The sequence below is a fragment of the Protomyctophum parallelum genome (assembly GCF_964188405.1).
Source record: "Protomyctophum parallelum genome assembly, chromosome: 2".
Lineage (NCBI taxonomy): Eukaryota > Metazoa > Chordata > Actinopteri > Myctophiformes > Myctophidae > Protomyctophum > Protomyctophum parallelum.
Genome location: NC_139699.1, coordinates 40,537,819 through 40,557,125, shown reverse-complemented (window position 1 = coordinate 40,557,125; position 19,307 = coordinate 40,537,819). Strand labels below are relative to the sequence as shown.

The following is a 19,307-nucleotide window of genomic DNA, read 5'->3' as shown; positions in this document are numbered from 1 at the left end:
ACCAACATAGCCAATGCAAAATGTATGCTTATCAATAACAGATAAATATTGGCTACTGCCACCGGTTAATGATTAGAGCAAATATCGGCGGATACCGATATGTGGCCGATACATCGGTACATCCCACCAGTTAATTCTTAAGATGTTTACATTTCAAATTTGAATTATTATTATTATTATTATTATTATTATTATACTATTCCTTGAAGATTCAAGGATATATTCATATTAGTCATATTAGTCGACTAAAATACATTTTGGCGAGCAGTGATGGAGTCGTATTGCCTGATTTATACAGTACGATTATGACGAATATTTTTCGCCATCGTTTTACTCAACAAAATGAACATTGAAATTAAATGTATGTATGTCATGCTTACCAGAGCTGGTCTTCACGCCATTGGTCAGCCCTCTGCTGGGGTTGAAGCTGGACCTGGAGAGGTCATCCTCTTTTGAACCTTGTCCGTCCGACAGACGAGACATCCTGGAGCTCTTGTCTGCATCCTTCCTCTTCAGCGAAGCGCTGCGTGGGGATGGCATCTGCTTGAGTGGCATGGGAGAGCGCTTGCGTCGAGCCGGGGACCCTGATTTGGGCTTACCAGAGGCCTTCTTCAGGCCTTTGGTTTTTGGCTCTTTCTTCATGGGACCCTCCAGCACCCGTGTGTGCTCGTTGGCCAGGGAGTCGGGGTCCACCATGCAGACGTCCGGGTGAGGGGGTTGCGGGCAGGGGTCCATGAGTGGCGCAGGGGGAGGATCGTGGCTCCTCCCGGAGGAAGAACGATGGCTGCCTCCTCCCATAGCGGAGGATTTATCTACGGGCATATAGTCGGCATCCTCGTCCGAGTCTGAGTCCGACTGAGAGCCCAGAGACTCACTGACAGAGGTCGGTGGAGTATCCTCGGTGGCAAGACGGAGCCCCGCTGGGTGGCTAAGAGAGCCCTGCACCAGCGGAGGCTGGGCGGGCTGTTTATGGGCTCTCCTCTTCACCGACAGGTCGTGCTCATCGCCCTCCTGTGACTGGTCACTCCGGCACGCCTGCTGCTCGTCGTCCTCGTCACTGGACACTTGTTGTATGCAAGGGTTGATGAAGGAGGGAGACAGATCCCCTTTGCGCTGCCTGTACTCGGAGGAGGAATAACCCGGGGAGGAGCGGCTGGGGTAAGAGGAGGCAGCTTGTGCAGTAACGGCCTGGTCACTGTCGTCGTCATCATCATCATCATCATCTCTCCCTCCTTGGCTACATTCCTCTGTAAAGAAGGGGGCGCGGAATGACTGATCGGTGGAAGACAGAGATAGAGGACGGGCAGGACGCTCGGGTTCAGTTTCACATTCTTCTTCGAACTCCTCGTCGTGGCGGTAATGAGGAGGCGAGTCCCCGGGAACCATCCCCATCTGGGGCTTGGGTACGTCCCATAAATAGGCGCTCCTGAAACCAGGTCCCTCCCTTTCGGTCTTGGCTGGGCCTGTGGCTGCACTACTTGGAGGAATAGGAGACCTCGCACTGCCATCCGTGAGGCCATTGGCAGTTTCTGGCTTGCTAGGCTGGAGAGACGACGGTATGTAAGCACTAAGAATGTTCGAGAGCGTGCTGTCTGCCTTGCTGCTGACTGCGGGAGCGCCAGGTTTGTCAGGCGAGAGACTACTGGTCAGAGCACTGGATGGAGACCTCTGGGTAAGTTCTCGCATGTAACCTTCATCGTCGTCCTCTTCTTCACTGCTATCTGTCTCCTCAAAGTAATGCTTGGCCACTACGTCTGGCCGTGGCGAGGAGGTGACACCAATGAGAGCTGCATTGGCAGACTCTTTGTCCTTGGCCAGCTGTGCCCCTAAAGCACTGGGCGTCTCCAGCTTAGAACCTTCTGACCATGCTGGCTTGTAGAAGCAGTCTGACTTAGGGCCTTTATCAATCGCTCCACATGAGGTATCCATCTGACCCTTCTTGTCCGTAGTCAAGAAGGCAGAAGAGAGTGGCGAAAAAGGCTTGACCTCCTCGAAGGGACTGCTGGGTGAGAAGCGGGAGGTGGCTAAACTGGAGGTAGACTCAGCTTTGGTGGTGGCGGGGGCAGCTGGTGTGGTGATCTGTTTCTCAGACACTTCCAGATATTCATCCTTTACCCCTCCGGAGCTGGAGAAAGGAGAGTCCATGGCTAGAGAGTGTTCCTCTTTAAAGGAAGAGTATTCAAAGAGTGGCTCTGCAGTGGCAGGGGTCTCCAGTTCCTCTCCAAACTGACGACTGGTGGAGAGAGAGCCTGAGGTCGAGGAGGAATAGCTGTAGGCAGAAGAAGAGGAGTAAGCTGGCGTAGCTGTGGTGGTGTACTGGAAGCTTGTGTCCAGCGTTTTCTTCTGTTTCTCAAACTCAGAATCAGCCCTCTCGCTCTGGTAATATCTGTCCTCTGTCGAGAACTCGTCTTTGCCTTTGTCTGTGATTTGACTGGAATGAAAAGAGCCTCTCGCTCCGCTTCCATATGAGTATTCAGAGATATGTGAGGTCTCTGACTTATCAGCTGTGGACGGTAACCGTGTATCTGTGCTGTAATGGAATGCCTCCTTTTCTTTTTCTCCTACATTGTAAGGAGGCACAGTAGAACTGCTCTTGCCGGATATGTCGGTGGCTGTGGGCTTCCAGCTGTATAATGAGGATGAGCCGTCTTTCATCTCCCCTTGAGCCTTTGTATCTGGACAGCAGCTGCTTTTTGTGGTACTTGGTTTCCCCTGGCTGTTATAACCATAGCCAGCCATAGAAATCATGAATTCAGGCTTGTTAGAATCAATTGTTTCACAGAGTGGAATTTTCCCCTGGCTGTTGTAACCATAGCCAGCCATAGAAATCATGAATTCAGGCTTGTTAGAATCAATTGTTTCACAGAGTGGAATTTTCCCCTGGCTGTTGTAACCATAACCAGCCATAGAAATCATGAATTCAGGCTTGTTAGGATCAAATATTTCACTGAATGTACTTTTTACTTCCTTCTCAGATTTGTCTTTGTCCCCTTTTTCATCAGTGGCACCTTCCACATCATCCTCATCATCTTCATCATCATCATCGTCGTCGTCGTCGTCGTCGTCGTCGTCATCAACAACAACATCATCATCATAGTCTTCCTCATCCCTTGCTGTTAGTTTTCGCATATCAACCTCCAATCCTCTCTCCTGGAAACTTGTGGCAGCTGGTTTGCCTCGATCAAAAGCAGCCATTGAGGAATATGGAGAGGACACCTTGTTATCAGTGTGGCCCGATGACAAGGTAGTGGATGAGGCCTCTGGCCTGTCGGCCACGGAAGGGAACCGGCTCTCTCTGCTGTATTCAAACGCCTCCCTTTCTTTCTTGGCGCTGTCATAAGGAGATGTAGCAGAGGTGGTCCACGACGACGAGGTGGAGAAATCTTTGCCATAAGAGCTGGCAAATTCCTCTTTCTCTGCCATCTTACCTTCTTTGACTGTCAACGGAGACATGGAGTCACATTTCTGGGAATCCGTTTGGCTCTTTGCACCATCTTTTCCCATCTTATCCGAGTGCAGCTTATAAGAATCCGAGTCCACAGAGCTCATTTTACTGTCATAAATGTCACTGTAAGAAAATGTCTTGCCATGTACATAAGGAGTGTCTTGTCTCATGTCTCTCCCTGGTACCCTTTCTTGGCCTTCCCTCTCTGGGAAATTATAGAGGCTGAATTGAACACTTTTCTCTGCATCTTTGAATTCTACATTTTCTGTTTTCTGCTTGCCATTGTCTTTAGAGTCTATTTTATTATCTTCTGCTAGGGGCTTAGATCCTACACTGCTTTGGAAATCAGGTTCGTCATCATCATCTTCCTCATCTGAATACATCATTTGGGTTCTGGGTTTCCCGTGTGTGCTACTAGAGACCTGAGTGACATCTGACGCTTTGGTTTGTATATCCTGGATAGACATTTCTTTGTCTTTATCTTCCTTAGGAGACTTTTGGCCATTGTAATCATCATCCAGGAAGCACCCCTCTTTCTGTTCCATAAGCTTTGCCTTAATGGTGGGCTTTAGATCTGTTTTCACATAATAATCGTCTTCCTCCTCATCCTCTTCCTCATCAGATTCTTCAAATGTTTCCTGGCCAGCGGTCGTATGTGTATCAGGTTTCAGCTTGATGGTTGAATTATCTTTTTGCTCTGTCTTGCAGGACCTTTCCTTAGTGGGAGAGTATGCACTGCTAGTAGGAGCAGACTGTGTGGGCGATGCCAGCTTCATGGTGCTGTCATCTGGACTTAGACATCTTTCCTCACTTTCCGGCATTGAACAGGACTCAAACCCAAACAGAGCTTGTTTTTCGTGTTTTTCCGCCTGTGTAGCAGAATATTGTGTGGGAGGGAAGGGAAGAGAAGATATGGTGGCAGGGGGAAATGTATCTTTTCCCTGACGCATCATGGAGGCAGCAAGTTCATAGCCCTCTTGTAGTTTTCCCAGTGGGATGTCAACATTAGGAGTCTGGTCCTCGTCTTCGTCTTCTTCGTCGTCTTCTTCTTCGTGGACGGGTTTGGTCTTTTTACCGGTTTTCATCTCGGGGACGATGGGCTGGTACTCCTCAGATGGAGGAGACTTGAAGCATTTGTCCTCCTCCAGGGAGGAAGTGGGAGAGATGGTCCCCGCAGAGTGGAGGTAATCCTTCCCATGTGTAGCCTCGGTACGGGAGGGGATGCTGTTCACCGGGTCCAGCAGCAGAGAACTTCTCCCGGTCTCTTGTGCTGTCACAGACGTCATGGACTGGTCTTCTGCCATGGAAGTGGCAAACGAAGATAGCTTGTCATACTCTGTGATAGAGGTGGCTGAGGAGATGTGCTCTTCTTCTGCCAGAGGAGCAGCAATGATGGTGGGATACGCTGCAAGCACGGGGTCATGACCTCCAGTGAAACCTCTGGGTTTGACATCAGCCATGTGCGTTACAGCCGAGGGCCTCATCCCTTTTATACCATGCATGGAGTCAAAGGAGCCCGGGACATCGGGGACAGAGATGTCATAGGAGCCCACGTCATAGTGTAGCTGCGGGATCCTGTCCTCTGTCTCTTCGTGGATCTCCTCATCGGAGATGGTCTGCTCGGTCTCAGAATAACCAGGGATGGTCTCATCCTGGATGAAGGAGAACTGTTCGGAGACAGACGGCGCTGCAGCTGCTGAGCCAGAGGGCGGTTTGTGTTCAGCTGGCTTGGTGTCAGATTTCTCCTTTTTAGTCTCCTGTGGTCTGTATTTCAACTCCTCGTCGTCTTCCGTTCCCTCTAGATCAGCTTTTTCAATGACTTCGTCTTCCTCCTCTGAGCTGTCACTCTTTTTAGATTTGTGTTTTTTGTCGAATTTGGGGGAGTATTGGTCAAATTTCTCCATTTTCTCTTCATGCTTCCTGTCAAAATGACTACTTCCTTCCTTTCTTTTCACATCCATAACCTGTTCTGATACAGCCTTATCCTTGCGGTCACTTTCTAGTTTAATTGGGGATTTAGCCAAGGGAGACTTGACCTCAGGGTGAGTGGATGTGATCTTTCTCTCAGGGTGAATCATGGAAGGAAGCTTAGTATCTGCGTAACCTGGATGCCCAGAAATCACATCATTTTGAATGGGCTCGCTCCTAGGCTTGCTGAGCCCCTGTTGTTTCAAAGCCTCAAAGTCCTCTGTGAGATCCTCTGGAGATGACACAATGGACCTGTCTGCCAGGGCTGCGGCTGCTGCCTCTTCATGGGCCTTCTTTGGGACTGGCCTTTTCTGATCCACCTGCTCTTTTGCCGGTTTGTTTTTGTCCGTCTTGGGTTTGGCCTGAGCCTTGGCCTTGTGCAGCGTTTTCCTCACCTCAGGGGTGAGTGGCTTCATGTCGGGTTTGGTGATTTTCCTCAGCTCTGGTTTGTTTGGATCCTTCTTTTTATCCTCCTTAGCTTTGCCTTTTTCATCTTTTTTAACATCCTCTTTCTTTACTTCACGTTTCTCTTTCTTGATTTCTTTCTTCTCTTTGTCCTTCTTCTCATCCATCTTGGGCGTTTTTTCCTTCTTGGCATTTTTGTCTTTGGACACTTTCTTCTTCTCTAGTTTGGCCGCTGCAGGCGCCACCTCACTGTTTTTCTGCTGTTTGGTGGCTTTTGCACTTTCGATCTTGGGTTTCTTCTCTTCTTTCTTTTCTATTTTGTTCTCTTTAATCAAATCACCTTTAGACTCATCTTCCTGCCCAGTGGTCTCTTTCTTGCTCGTTTTAGAGTGCGGTTTAGGTGAAGATTTGAGGCTCTCTTTGCTGTCGGTTCTTGATCTCATCTTTGTTTGTTTTATGATAGGAGGCGGTGCTCCAGAGGAGATGTCTTTCTGGGTGGCCACTGGGTATCGCAAGAAGTCCAAGTGCCTCAGCTTCTCAAGCCCTTCAAAGATTTTGTTCTGCGGTGCATTTCCCGGGAATAACACCCTCACTATCTTCTCCGTGCGACTGTGAGGAATCCAAACAATGAGGGCTGTAACTGATGTCAAATAAGGGACGGATATCTCTCCTTCTTTTCCATTGGACATCGTTATTCCCGTCTTGGCTTTGCTGTTCCCAGACCATTTCTGCATTAGAAATTGCATCTCTTTGCTTTCTTTAACAGGGTTAAGAACATACATATCTAATTTTCCGACCCCAAGTTTATGGAAAAGTGTGATGGGTTCAATGGTGTTACTGACTACCCTGTGAAGAGGCTCTGGCGTGATGCCAAGTTTGCTGAGGTACTGCAAGGTTAGGGATGCCTCTTCTATGCTTCGCTTCACTTTCAGTGTGGACTCTGGCATCCGTAGCTTCTCGGGGACATTGAAGAACACAACCCCGAGCTCGGGGGAAATGAGGTTCTTCGTCCAGTCACCGTAGGCATTGGACCCCTGGGACTGCTCCTCCTCCCGTTCAGCAATCTTCCTCTGGAACAACCCGTTGATGCCAGGGAGGTTGTCTGCCCCGATGTGGGTAAGCAGGACAGCGTCTATCCTGTCCAGGTGTCGCACCAGTTTCCAGAAGCAGGACTTTCGCTCGGACCCACCGTCCACTAGGATGTTGAATCCATTCACGGCGAACAGAGCAGAGTCACCCCTACCACCGGGGAAGATGTAGCAGCAAGGTTTGGACAGCTTCAGAAAACCGCCAGAAGTAGGGGCCTCCAGAAGGTCAAAGGACGACGGAATGTCCACCGTCTCTGAGACGTAATCCGTGAACTCTTTGACTCCCTCCATGTTAGGGAGTATTGAGTCGGGGTTCAGACGGTATTCCAGGAGGTTCTGGAGTGGCTGCTGGTCCTCGCTGTGACTCAGGGAGCTCCAGCCTCCGTCCCCCAGACAGGAAAGCGTTAGCCGGGGACGCTGGTCTAAAGATGCCCTGGATAGGATCTCAGTTACCTGCACGGGGACACAGGCACAGTAAGAAAGATGTTCATGAAATCCTCATAAGGTCACTGTCGGGTGAAAAAATAAGAACCTTAATGTTCTCAATGGATTCCAATGTGGTTATTGTTTAGTCTCAGCTAGTTTTTTCTACTTTTGTATAACACAAAAACAAAAATATATGAAACAGACGGCAGACAGAAGTATCCTGTAAGTAGGGCTGCCCCCGACTAAGGATTTTTATAGTTGACTAGGATTCGACTAGGATTATCTATAGACGACTATTAGTTGACTAGGCTGGGGGGGGGGGGGGGGGGGGGCTGGTGAAAGTTACAGGCATGGTGTGTGCGATATTAAATTTGAGCTTAGTTTACCATAACCACGGTGATCCTTAATCATATTTCATCATATATCAAGGGCTTTTGGAGAGAAATGAAACTTCAGTCACTTTACTGCAGAGGAGAGGTGTGTCTGTGTCCAGCTCGTTGACACTCGTTAATGCATCAAGGAAGGCAATTGTGTTTCTGCAACTGTCAAATAGGTCTTCTACATCTATTTGAACTAATAAAATCACATTTCCGTGGCACTCAGCATGTCACCCTAGACATAACTGGGCCCTTGGGGGAAACTATAGGAACCCTGCAACAGGGAATCATTCCATGTGGGTGTGCTTAATGTCTGATTTAAGATATACTTGGTTGGTTTCTCCTGATAAATCATAATACATAACCTTTTTTAATATATATTTGTAAATTAGTATAACATATTAGGCCAATCTCTAAGTTGAATCATGCAAATGCAGCCCTATCTGTAAGTGAGTGAATGTTTACATATACAGAAATCATTTGTTACTGTGGCTTACTTGAGGATGGAAGACAGTGTCATAAAGGTGTTTCCAAGTGAATGCTCCACCTTGCAGGACTAAGTCACCACCTTGTTCAGAGCTCTGGCCGCTTAGCACTAGTAACTTGTGCCTCGCCTTGTCAGTGACCAGAGAACTGACCTGTATGGAGGACAGGACAAGAAACAAACAACGGCTGGTCATAAAAAGCAATCAATTTACAGTTGAGTCAGCATGGGTCATCAATATGCCTGCACACGGACAAATGTCAAATGTGTCCATGGGAAAGACTTGACCTTGTCCGTGGCAAATTTCTTTTTGAGTCTCGGACATGGTGCGGCTCGTCGGAATCGGCCGCCCCCAACTGGGCGCGTTCCTGGGGGAGAGGATGTTCCACGGACCCCCCCGGGGACTCCCCGGGGACCCCCACATGGTAACTCTCTCATTTCTCTACCGTTTTGGACATAAGCTATAGCCGTTTGTGGTTGTCGCTGTGAACCTCGACAGTCTGTCGGTATGTATACAAATGTGCCTGTAAAAGTTATTATTATGATGTGAAACATCCTTATTGCGCATATCTACAGTACCCTGTTGAATGCATATTCCTCCTTCATCATACACTTAAATATAAATCCCAACAGCTATAGCCTATGTACACCCACGCCAATAAATCACACCTGCATATACAAATAATTACCCATCATGTTACAAAGCTCTAACACTAATGTAACTAGTGCATCTGTGTCCGTCAGCGCCGTCAGCGTCATTTTCAGTTATTTATTTAGGTAGGAACCAACCACTTAGACCACTATGCTTTAGAAAAGCATAGTGGTGAGTGATGAGTTCTTCTTCAATCTACCCCAACTCTCTTCAGACAGATCTAGCAGATGTGCTATTTTTGGTGAATGTTCCCCCCAGAATATGGATGCTGGTGTTCAAGTAGTTAAACGTCAAGTATAAAGTTATTTTCAGTCTGTGCTAATGGAAATATTCCTCCATGACATACTGTGTCTTAGGGGGAAAGATTTGAATATTTACGTTGCGTAATATGACATAAGATTCGAGAACTTCACGTGGTTTTGTAAAAATGCTTGAAAGAAAGAGAGGGCTCGCAACTCACTTTTTAATGCACAAAAGAAATCACACTCGTGTGAAGTGAGGGGCACCTTTTATTTATTGCGACTGCAGGTCGCATTTACTATATCATATGAAAACGTGCAATTCCCGTCAGTCAGTCAGTGTGTCACTCAAAATCCCCATACATGGGAAAGCCTCCATATATGGTGCCCAGGTCTCGTGACATCGCTATGACATCTGATGTCATAGTAAATGCGATCTGCTGTCGCAATTAAGCCCATATATGGAGATCCCTGATGTCATCAATATTGGAAGCAACTCCACATCTGACCTCAAAACTCAAACCCTTAGATCTCCATATATGGATATATGTCAGAACCTGTTCTGACATCCATCCTTCCCCATCCATCCTCCCTCTTCGATGTCTCCCTTTTGACTGATACCTGTCCATTCAAACTCTAGATGGGCCTGGCCCAAAGTTATTAGTGCAGCCGCGCCCGGCAGCCGGCGAAAACTAGAGTTCTACTTCTCAACAGGAAAATTAAGACCTGGCCCTCATCAAACACTGTACACTCAAGAGAATGTCCCCGCTACCACCCTTAGATCTCCATATATGGGGCTGACCTACGTAGCTGTTCTGACATTCCATATGTGGATCTGACCTCAACAAACCCTGTACACTCAAGACATGCTCCTTATATGGCCAGTACATAATTCATTCCATGTTGATCTGACCCCCATGCCAAAGCGCCAGCGCTCGCCCAGCAGTCTGCTGTCAACGAGGCGGATGCGTGCACACGACCTCGAGACTCGAGGTCACACAAAGACGTCTTGTGACTTCATTTGCCATTGACTAGGCCTGAAAGCAGTGGCGGCTTTACAGGGGTGCATTGGGGGGCAATGCAATCCATATTGGCCAGTAGTACCCTACCCTACCAATATTTTAATGTATAATTAAATATTTACAAATGTTAAATCTATAAGTTTGTCATGATTATTATAAATATAAAAATGTTCAAAGTAATTGAATAGTTAATAGAAATACAGGGTAATATATGCAAGACATAATGTTCAACATAATTGTATTTATTTGTTTGTTGTTGCTGCTGCATAATTTTAGCCTACTTGTAGCCTTTTTCAACGCATCACTGTGCTAATTGTATAGACGAGTATTTGTTTTACATAGGGGGATTTGAAAAATAAAGTACCCCCATTGGAAGAAAATATGCCCCCCTGCTGATTTCTGCCTGGAGCCGGCACTGGCTGAAAGTTTGTACGGAACAAAATTCGTCATAAAGGTCCATAGACTTGCATGGCCAAAATTGGCCACACACATGATGTCGCGGGCGGAACCCAAAAAAACAGCGCCCCTCAAAATAAATGCTTGACATTCACTTTTGGTGACTGATAAACAGCTCCAAACGCTCCTGCACAAATCAGAACATATGGTTATCTCTGGTGTGATTTACCTCTGATGTGATGGTCTCTTCTGATGGGTTCACCAGTACCACGGTCTCTAGCACATCACTCTGGTACTGCAGGATCCGCTGGCCTGTGTGGAAGACACACACATAACAAATTAACAACATAATCAAACATCAATGATGTCATGTTCGGTGCAGATAGGAGGAGAACCACAAACCGTAGTCCTTTGTAGTTTTAACACAATGTACCTTCACGTTTGGACCCCTTGTTACGATGCAGGCAACAGTTTGTGCAGTCCCATAATCCATGATTGAAAAATAATTACATTTCCACAGGGCAACACATAAATGAAACATGGTACTGTAGTCCTAACCTAACCTATGTATTCGCTAACATGTCTGGGAAAGGATGTCTATGGCAGTGGCATTCTTGGCAGAGGTCTCTTTAAAGTTTAATTAGCGTCAGATGCACATGTCATAGTCAACACAGACGCATCCATTTCCCATGTTATCTTGCGGAGCTATAGGCAGTGACGGCAGGAGTGCTGCTTTTGACTTGGGTGCAGTTGTGTAAAGTAACCAAGTACATTTACTCAAGTACTGTATTTAAGTACAATTATGAGTTGTTTATCTTTACTTTACTGGAGTATTTCCAATTTTGAGTAGCCTACTTTTACTTCTACTCCACTACTGTTTGTACTTTTACTCGAGTAAATGTTTTATTCCGAACTTTAACTTGTAACTATATAGTACTTCTATAATGCAGTATTGATACTTTTACTTAATTACAAAATGTGAATGCTGTTTTCACCACTGCTTGGGCGTAGTGCTATTTTTAGTATGTACATGTTGTAAAATTAAAACATTGTGACAGCGCACACTATGCACTTAGTTGTAGCGTTGGAGTGCTGGCTCAAGAAAAGAAAACCACAAGCTAAATGGCTGACAAGTGCAGCCAACATACAGCAGCGCTTCTGTCCAATTGGCTGGCACGCAGTCAGGGTTCATTCATCTTCTGTCATATTGGCTGGCACGCGGTCAGGGTTCATTCATCTTCTGTCCTATTGGCTGGCACACGGTCAGGGTTCATTCATGTTCTGTCCTATTGGCTGGTCCATTCATAAGAGTTGAACCCGATGCTTCACAGAGGTTGGACTTCACATGCTTCAATGCTCCGCCTCTTTTCTCCCGTATAATGACAGTGAACAGGGAAGCTGGCACGTATGGCACGCCTGACACGGATGTGTGTGATGCTGGCTTTAGAAATGCCAATTCACAGAAAGCAATGATGCACAGACACATGGCTGTTAACCAGGGGTGGAAAGTATTTGTACTTTACTTGAGTATTTCCAATTTCCAATATTTGTACTTCTACTCCACTACATCTCAGATCCAAATATTGTACTTTTCCTCCAATTTTTTATTTGATAGCTTTAGTTACTAGTAATTTTGTAGATTTTAATTATTATTAGAAAACATACAGTAACCACTTCGGCCCTTCAGCCATTTGAAAATAGCCGATCTACAAGCTCAAATGCTTTTGTACTTTTATTCAAGTACATTTTGAATTCCGGACCTTTACTTGCAACACATTTCTACAACACAGTATTGATACTTGATACTCAAGTACAAAATGTGAGTACTTTTTCCACCACTGCAAACAACCTGTCTTCTAGCATTCGACAAACAACAATTACACTGTGTGAGAGGCTTATCTCACCCCGCCCCCTCACTCTGCTAGCTCAATTTGAGTCTTATTTCTCTATATAGCGAATGTCCTGCAATGAGTTTTATCCCGATATGAATGCACTCTGTTCCAACACGATCATTCACAACAATAACGCAAAAAACCCCTCAGCATTTTGACTGTTGCCATGGGGATGCTTATATGGCTGTACTGCCGCTAGTCGAGTTACACTGACCCAGTCTTTGGCTGAGGGAGACGCATTGCAGCATTTCTGAGAGGGAGGGGAGTGGGAGAGAGAGAGCGTGGACCCGCGTGCTGCAGGATAGAATGCACGTAGCACAGAACACGGGAGGTTACGACAAGTGCCACGGCAGCAGTAACATAACAAGCATGCAGGTGTTACGCCCTGGAATCTACATTTAGCACAAATGAGCTCACGAGCCCATCCCCAACTCAAACATTTGAGACAGAGGATACAGCAGTCCGTTTTCTTTCCCTTACTCTTCGCTATTGAAGGAATGATGAAAATAAATGACCAGAACTGACCCCTAAATTACATTCCTTAACACCCAGAGGTTGCATTGTGTAAGCTCATTAGATGTCCCTTACATACGCTAATAGGGCAGATGCAACAAGGCAACTGCCAACGGTGATGTTTGACATTCTAATAGCTTTCACAGCATCTCTCTGTGAGAAAATGTGTCAGCTGAGAGAGCCCGGGAACGATAAGCCACTTTGTTCACACAAAATGTCTAAACTTATATCAGAGGCATATGCAATTGCATAGTAGTAGTAGGGCTGAATAAAGCCACCACGGAATGGTTTAGAGACGTACTGTACAAGTTGTACTCTTGATGTCACAGTGTCTTCTGAAATAGGTTAACAGTTTAAATTTGTTCAGCTGCCAAGCAAGTAAATAGAGTGGAAATTGTTGCACAGGGGAATTAGGAGTAACAATATAACAGCAAATGCCAATATTTACATTCCACATTGGTATCTCTACCTTATGACAGGAAGGGTGACCAGATAGCCATGTGCCTCAAATTATGGAACTACAATCATATTTCTCATCTCTTTTAGTACCCTCTAAGTGCCATGACATCATCCAGAGAACTGTCCCCATGCCAAAGGTTTCGTCAAATTGAGTGAATTGACGTCGCTTGAGAGTAGTACAGATAAAACAGCATGTCTGTGTTGCACAATCAAAAGGAGAATCAGGAAATGTCTCTCCTACGACCTTCATTTCCTTCATGTCAGAGAATAATATGCTATGTAATAACATTACATAGCCGACGTCACTCAAAGAAAGGCACAGCGGACTTATAGAAAAATAATGGAAATATGTGGCGAAATGTAAATTAATTATATCTCATGCTACAGAACCTCAAGCAACCGCTATACATTTCTGAAGACAGACATGAATCATTTATGCTTCACTGTGTGATGCATTTGGCAAGTCAGGCCTCAGTGTTTCAGAGGCACAATGTTGGCATAATCCAAGCATGTGCCATCCTGTTTGTTATGTGATAAAAAATAGCCTCTACAAAACAATAACCTCAAATAATTAGTCTTGAATCTTTTATCCTCTGATAATTCCCACAACAGATTAATATTATCTTCCTGGCAATATGTTCCAGGTGCTTCCATTCCATCTTGCACTGATCTACTCTACTGTATTTTGTTGCAGTATGATTGAAAAACGTGTTTGTGTGTGTGTGTGTGTGTGTGTGTGGTGTGTGTGTGTGTGTGTGTGTGTGTGTGTGTGTGTGTGTGTGTGTGTGTGTGTGTGTGTGTGTGTGTGTGTGTGTGTGTGTGTGATGTGTGTGTGTGCGTGCGTGCGTGCGTGCGTGCGTGCGTGCGTGCGTGCGTGCGTGCGTGCGTGCGTGCGTGCGTGCGTGCGTGCGTGCGTGCGTGCGTGCGTGCGTGCGTGCGTGTCCACCGGTACAACTGTATACAGCCCTACACCACAAACAGACACAAGGGCAGACAGGGGCCGAAAACATAATATCTGCCTTTAGGCTGTCTAGCCTGGCAGAGATAACAATAGAGACGTTAATAGGTGTTATGTGTTAATACACTGTACTGTACTGTACTGTACTGTACTGTACTGTACTGTACTGTACTGTACTGTACTGTACTGTACTGTACTGTACTGTACTGTACTGTACTGTACTGTACTGTTAATAATACTGTACGACATGAGATTTAGAGGCAAGTCCATATTTCACTGGTTCACTGGTTCTCAAACATTCTTGTCTCTGTCATTAAATGTTTTGATGAATTGTTTCCAAGCCATAGTGCTTTCTTGGGTCTAAATCTAAAAACACGTATTGAACTGCTTGTCTTTGCAAACTGTTAATAAAGTATTCAATCAATCAATCAACCAATCTATAAATAAATCAATCACTTTATAGAACCTTACATTTTATGTCATATTATGGTAAGTAAATATGTAAATCTTTTCTCCGAAGATGTGTCACGAGTCGACTCACGAGGACAACTTGAGAGAATAGTGGTTTCCATTACGACAGTTTGAAAATAAGTTTTTACCACTTGAACCCCAACATTCACCAAAGATAGCTGATCTACAAGCTCACAACGTGACGCATTGTGAGCTTGTAGATCGGCTATTTCTGGCGAGGAGGTTCGGTGGTCCATCTTACTAAGTATATATGTATTTAAGTGTTTAAAATGAAGTGATATGGATAAATTCCCCAAATATTATCAAAGTATTCTATACGGCACCTCTGGATTTGGCCACACGAGATCCTATAGGGTTCCCACAACACCAACAATCATCAATCCATGGTTTCACATGCACATTTGACACAACAACAATGCTACTGAGACACAGGGCTGGACTGGGGACAGGCGGTACTACAGTGTGTGTAGACTAGAGTTCAGTGGAGCAGCCTCTCCTACACCCTACACCCTTTTTTTTTTTGGTGTTTTTTCTTTGTGGCTTTCGCCTTTATTTTATATTTTTTATATAAATGGGGGAGAGAGACGGGGGAGTGACATGCAGTAAAGGCCGTCGGGATCGGGAGTCGAACCCGCAGCACACTGCCAGACTCAGGCTGCCGGCCAAGGTGCCTGGCCAAAAGTTTCCATATAAATATATACATAATAAGTAGGTCCATAATAAATAGGCCTACATATTTATTCTTGTGATTTAAAGGGGCTGGCAACTATCCCCCAAAGTATATTGAGTAATTTATTAATCAGGTACTGGTTTACATTTACTTATCTAAAATTAATTTATTCTAAAGTTCATTTTCACAAAATATTGAAATAATGGAAACCAGCAGCTTCCAATAAACTATAAACAAACTATATTCAACAGTAACGTCGACTATCATCATGTCAAAGGTCATGTCTCACCTAGACACGGGATCTGACGTGAATTCTGACATGATGGTCAAGATACAATGTATTCATAGAGCAAGCAGGTCAGGCTCTATCTCAATGGTAAAAGGTTGCGCAGGAAACAGGGTTCAAATCCGGGGGAGAAGAGGAAAGTTACCTTTACCATGGCAGCCCACCGGTACAATCCTTAGAAACAATAAAGCCTTATACTTGCCAATAAGCACATTCTTTGAGAGCATGTTCTCTTTGCCTAGTTTCACTGCTGTACAACACGAAGCGTTCAACAAAAGACACACACAGCCCTTTGAAATGAAACAGAGCTGTTGAAGACTGAGTGTGTGTTCATGGCTTTAAGGAGTAATACAATGCACAGGAAGAGAGCCCATGGTGGAAAGTAAAACAGTACACTAAGTACTCAAGTACTGCACTTAAGTAAATTATTAGGTACTACTTTTACTTGAATACAAGAACGCCTGCCCCAAAACACGCTCACCCCGGGTCAAATCAGGCGACCTCGGTACAGTCAATACCAGGTATTGCTAATCTTAAAGTAAAACTATGCCTAAACCTAACCTTATTCCTAAACGTAACCTGAGTAAAACTATGCCATATTGATTGATTGATTGAAATATTTATTAACAGTTTGTAGAATTTACAGTACATTTTAAGCACAAACTCAATACAAAGACTGTCAACTGTGAGTGGACGACCCAATTAAGCATTACACTTGTTTACAACAGGGTCCACATTGTTCAATTCATCAAAACATTTAAAGACATACAGACATTTAGAGACATACAAATAGACATTTCTATGTAGCTAAAGTACAGAACAGGAATTCATCATATGGGAAGCAAAAAAGGGAAAAGATACAATATACAGTGAGGGAAAGATACAATATACAGTGAGGGAAAATGGGGGGGGGGGGGGGGGGGATTCAGATTTTACAGAGGCCAGTTTCGAATTGCAGCCATCCGTAGGTGCCCTTTGAGAGCGGTTTTGAAGGAGTCAAGGGATTCACATGTCTTAATGACTGTTGGTAGGGCGTTCCACATTTTGGTGGCATAGGAGCGAAAAGAATTTAGTCCCTTGTTTGTGCCGAATCTGGGTTGTACATGGTTTGTTGCACTCCCTCTGGTGTTGTGGGTGTGGACTTCGTTTACATTAAGGAAGTATTTAGACAGGTACATGGGTATCTTGGTGGTGTATCGAATCTTGTGGACCAGACCCATTGCAAGATGCTGTACTCTGTCGTCGACCCTAAGCCATCCCAGCCTGTCAAAGTGGGCAGGGGTGAGGTGGGTTCGGGGGGTGAGGCCAAGTAGGAGCCTGACCAGTTTGTTTTGGGAGGTCTGGAGCCTTGTTTTAAGGGCCTTTGAGGTGCTGTGGTACCAAGAGGTGGATGCATAGTCAAAGAAACCTTGTACGAGGGCTCCTGTTAAGGTCTTCAAGGTGTTTTTGCTGACCAGTGAGGAGATCCTGTAAAGGAATCTTGTTCTTTGATTGACTTTTTTTATTACGTTGGTGGCCATTTTATCACCGGAAAGATTGGCCTCCAGGATGGAACCTAGGTAGGTAATTTCATCTTTTCGTGTGATAATATTGTCACCCACTCTAACCAAGAAGCCATCTGCCTTGCTGAGTTTACTATTTGATCCGAAGAGGATGGATTCAGGTTTTTCCCAGGTTTTTCCCAGGTGTAAACCTAACCTTATTCCTTAACGTAACCTCAGTAAAATCCTAACCTTATTCCAACCTCAGTAAAGCTATGCCATAACCGAACCTTATTCCTTAACGTAACCTCAGTAAAACTATGCCTAAACCTAACCTTATTCCTTAACGTAACCTCAGTAAAACTATGCTATAACCTAACTTTATTCCTTAACGTAACCTCAGTAAAACTATGCCATAACCTAACCTTATTCCTAAACGTAACCTGAGTAAGACTATGCCATAACCGAACCTTCCTAAACGTAACCTGCAATATACTGTATGCCTAGACCTAACATAATTCCTAAACGTAACCTCAGTAAAACTATGACTATATAACCCTAAAACTATTCCTAACCTTTAACTCAGTAAAACTGCGTATTTTGGGACGAGCGTTGCGGTTACCCCTATTTTATACTTTATATAATGATCAGCTATAAAATAGCTGATAAGCTCACAATGTGTCGCGTAGTTTAACTGTAGTTAAACTACATTGTGGTATTGCTTTATTTTTATTTTTGCTGGGGGTTTGCTGGGGCTCAATGAAAAGTTTTCTTTGTGTATCTTTGGAGGACATAATGACATAATGTATGTCGTATGACATGAATGTAAGCTAGGTGCTACAATAGAGGGTATGTGCGTGACATCATCATCATACCCGAAAGTTATGCGGGAACACCTACTGAGTGGCAAAAACTCGATTTGCCACTCACTTTATTCAGGGGTGCCGTGGATAAAACAGATAGCAGGAGTGCCCTGAGCCAACATGGTTTGAGAACCACTGTTCTAGTGAGTACCGGGCAACCTATAAACTAAAGGGTATGCGCATGCTTAAAGTGAATGGCACATCGAATGGCAAATCGAGTGGCAAAGCAACAGGCAAAGTGAGTTTAAGATTGTTTAATGTTGTTTAATGCAATCAGATAGGAATTTTCTGTGTGGATGTATGGGCTGTCAAGGCCAGAAAGTAGTTTTTTTCCACTCAGTAAGGCAGTTCCTGCATAACTTTCTGGTTTGATGATGATGTCACGCGCATACCCTCTATAGCTGCCCGTCAGTCACCTACTTACTACACCTACTTATGGCACCTGAGAGGCCATGTGAGATGTAAGCTGTGTGTGTGTGTGTGTGTGTGCGTGCGTGTGTGTGTGTGTGTGTGTGTGTGTGTGTGTGTGTGTGTGTGTGTGTGTGTGTGTGTGTGTGTGTGTGTGTGTGTGTGTGTGTGTGTGTGTGTGTGTGTGTGTGTGTGTGTGTGTGTGTGTGTGTGTGTGTGTGTGTTTGTGTTTGTGTGGCGTGCGTGCGTGCGTGCGTGCGTGCGTGCGTGTGGATAAACTATAGTCCACGCCCCTTATATCACTCTTTGTGATTCCACACACAGGGCATAACTCTCTGGCTAGTCTATAAACACACTTGGATGGATCATCTGACTGGAAGACACAAACGGGGCCTGAGGTGATTGTGAATGAGGACGGTCGAACATTTTTAAATTAACCTGACAGTGTAGTTGAATCTGAAGCTGAATCTGAAGCTGAATATTAATCCCTTAAAAAATGTACATGGCTATTTTGATATTCTACAATAAAGGAACTACAACATTTCAAAACTTTTTTTAACATTTAATATTGTATTGTTGCCGCAAACGTATTTCTAATGGTTTGAGCCTAAATCACCACTCTGATATAACGAGTCCATGTCATTTCTTTCTGGCTTCTGAAGCAATATTATCTGTCAGGTGGTGGGGGCACCGATATGCAAACAATTTTATCTTTGAGTCATTATAATACTGCAAGCTTGTTTCCAAGACTGAAGGGGGGGGGGGGGGGGGGGGGATTATACAAAGTAGGTTGATACAGATGAC

General features: G+C 44.8%; 1 protein-coding gene across 1 annotated transcript in view; it reads right to left on the bottom strand.

The window, feature by feature from the left end:
• map1aa (microtubule-associated protein 1Aa) overlaps window positions 1-19,307 on the bottom strand; it is a gene marked incomplete at both ends in the record, with an annotated part of 46,286 nt that overhangs the window by 2,144 nt on the left and 24,835 nt on the right. The window contains 3 exons of the mRNA XM_083759293.1: window positions 381-7,359; window positions 8,207-8,347; window positions 10,732-10,814. Coding sequence (XP_083615419.1) covers window positions 381-7,359; window positions 8,207-8,347; window positions 10,732-10,814 — 7,203 coding nt within the window. The remainder of the gene's footprint in view (window positions 1-380; window positions 7,360-8,206; window positions 8,348-10,731; window positions 10,815-19,307) is intronic.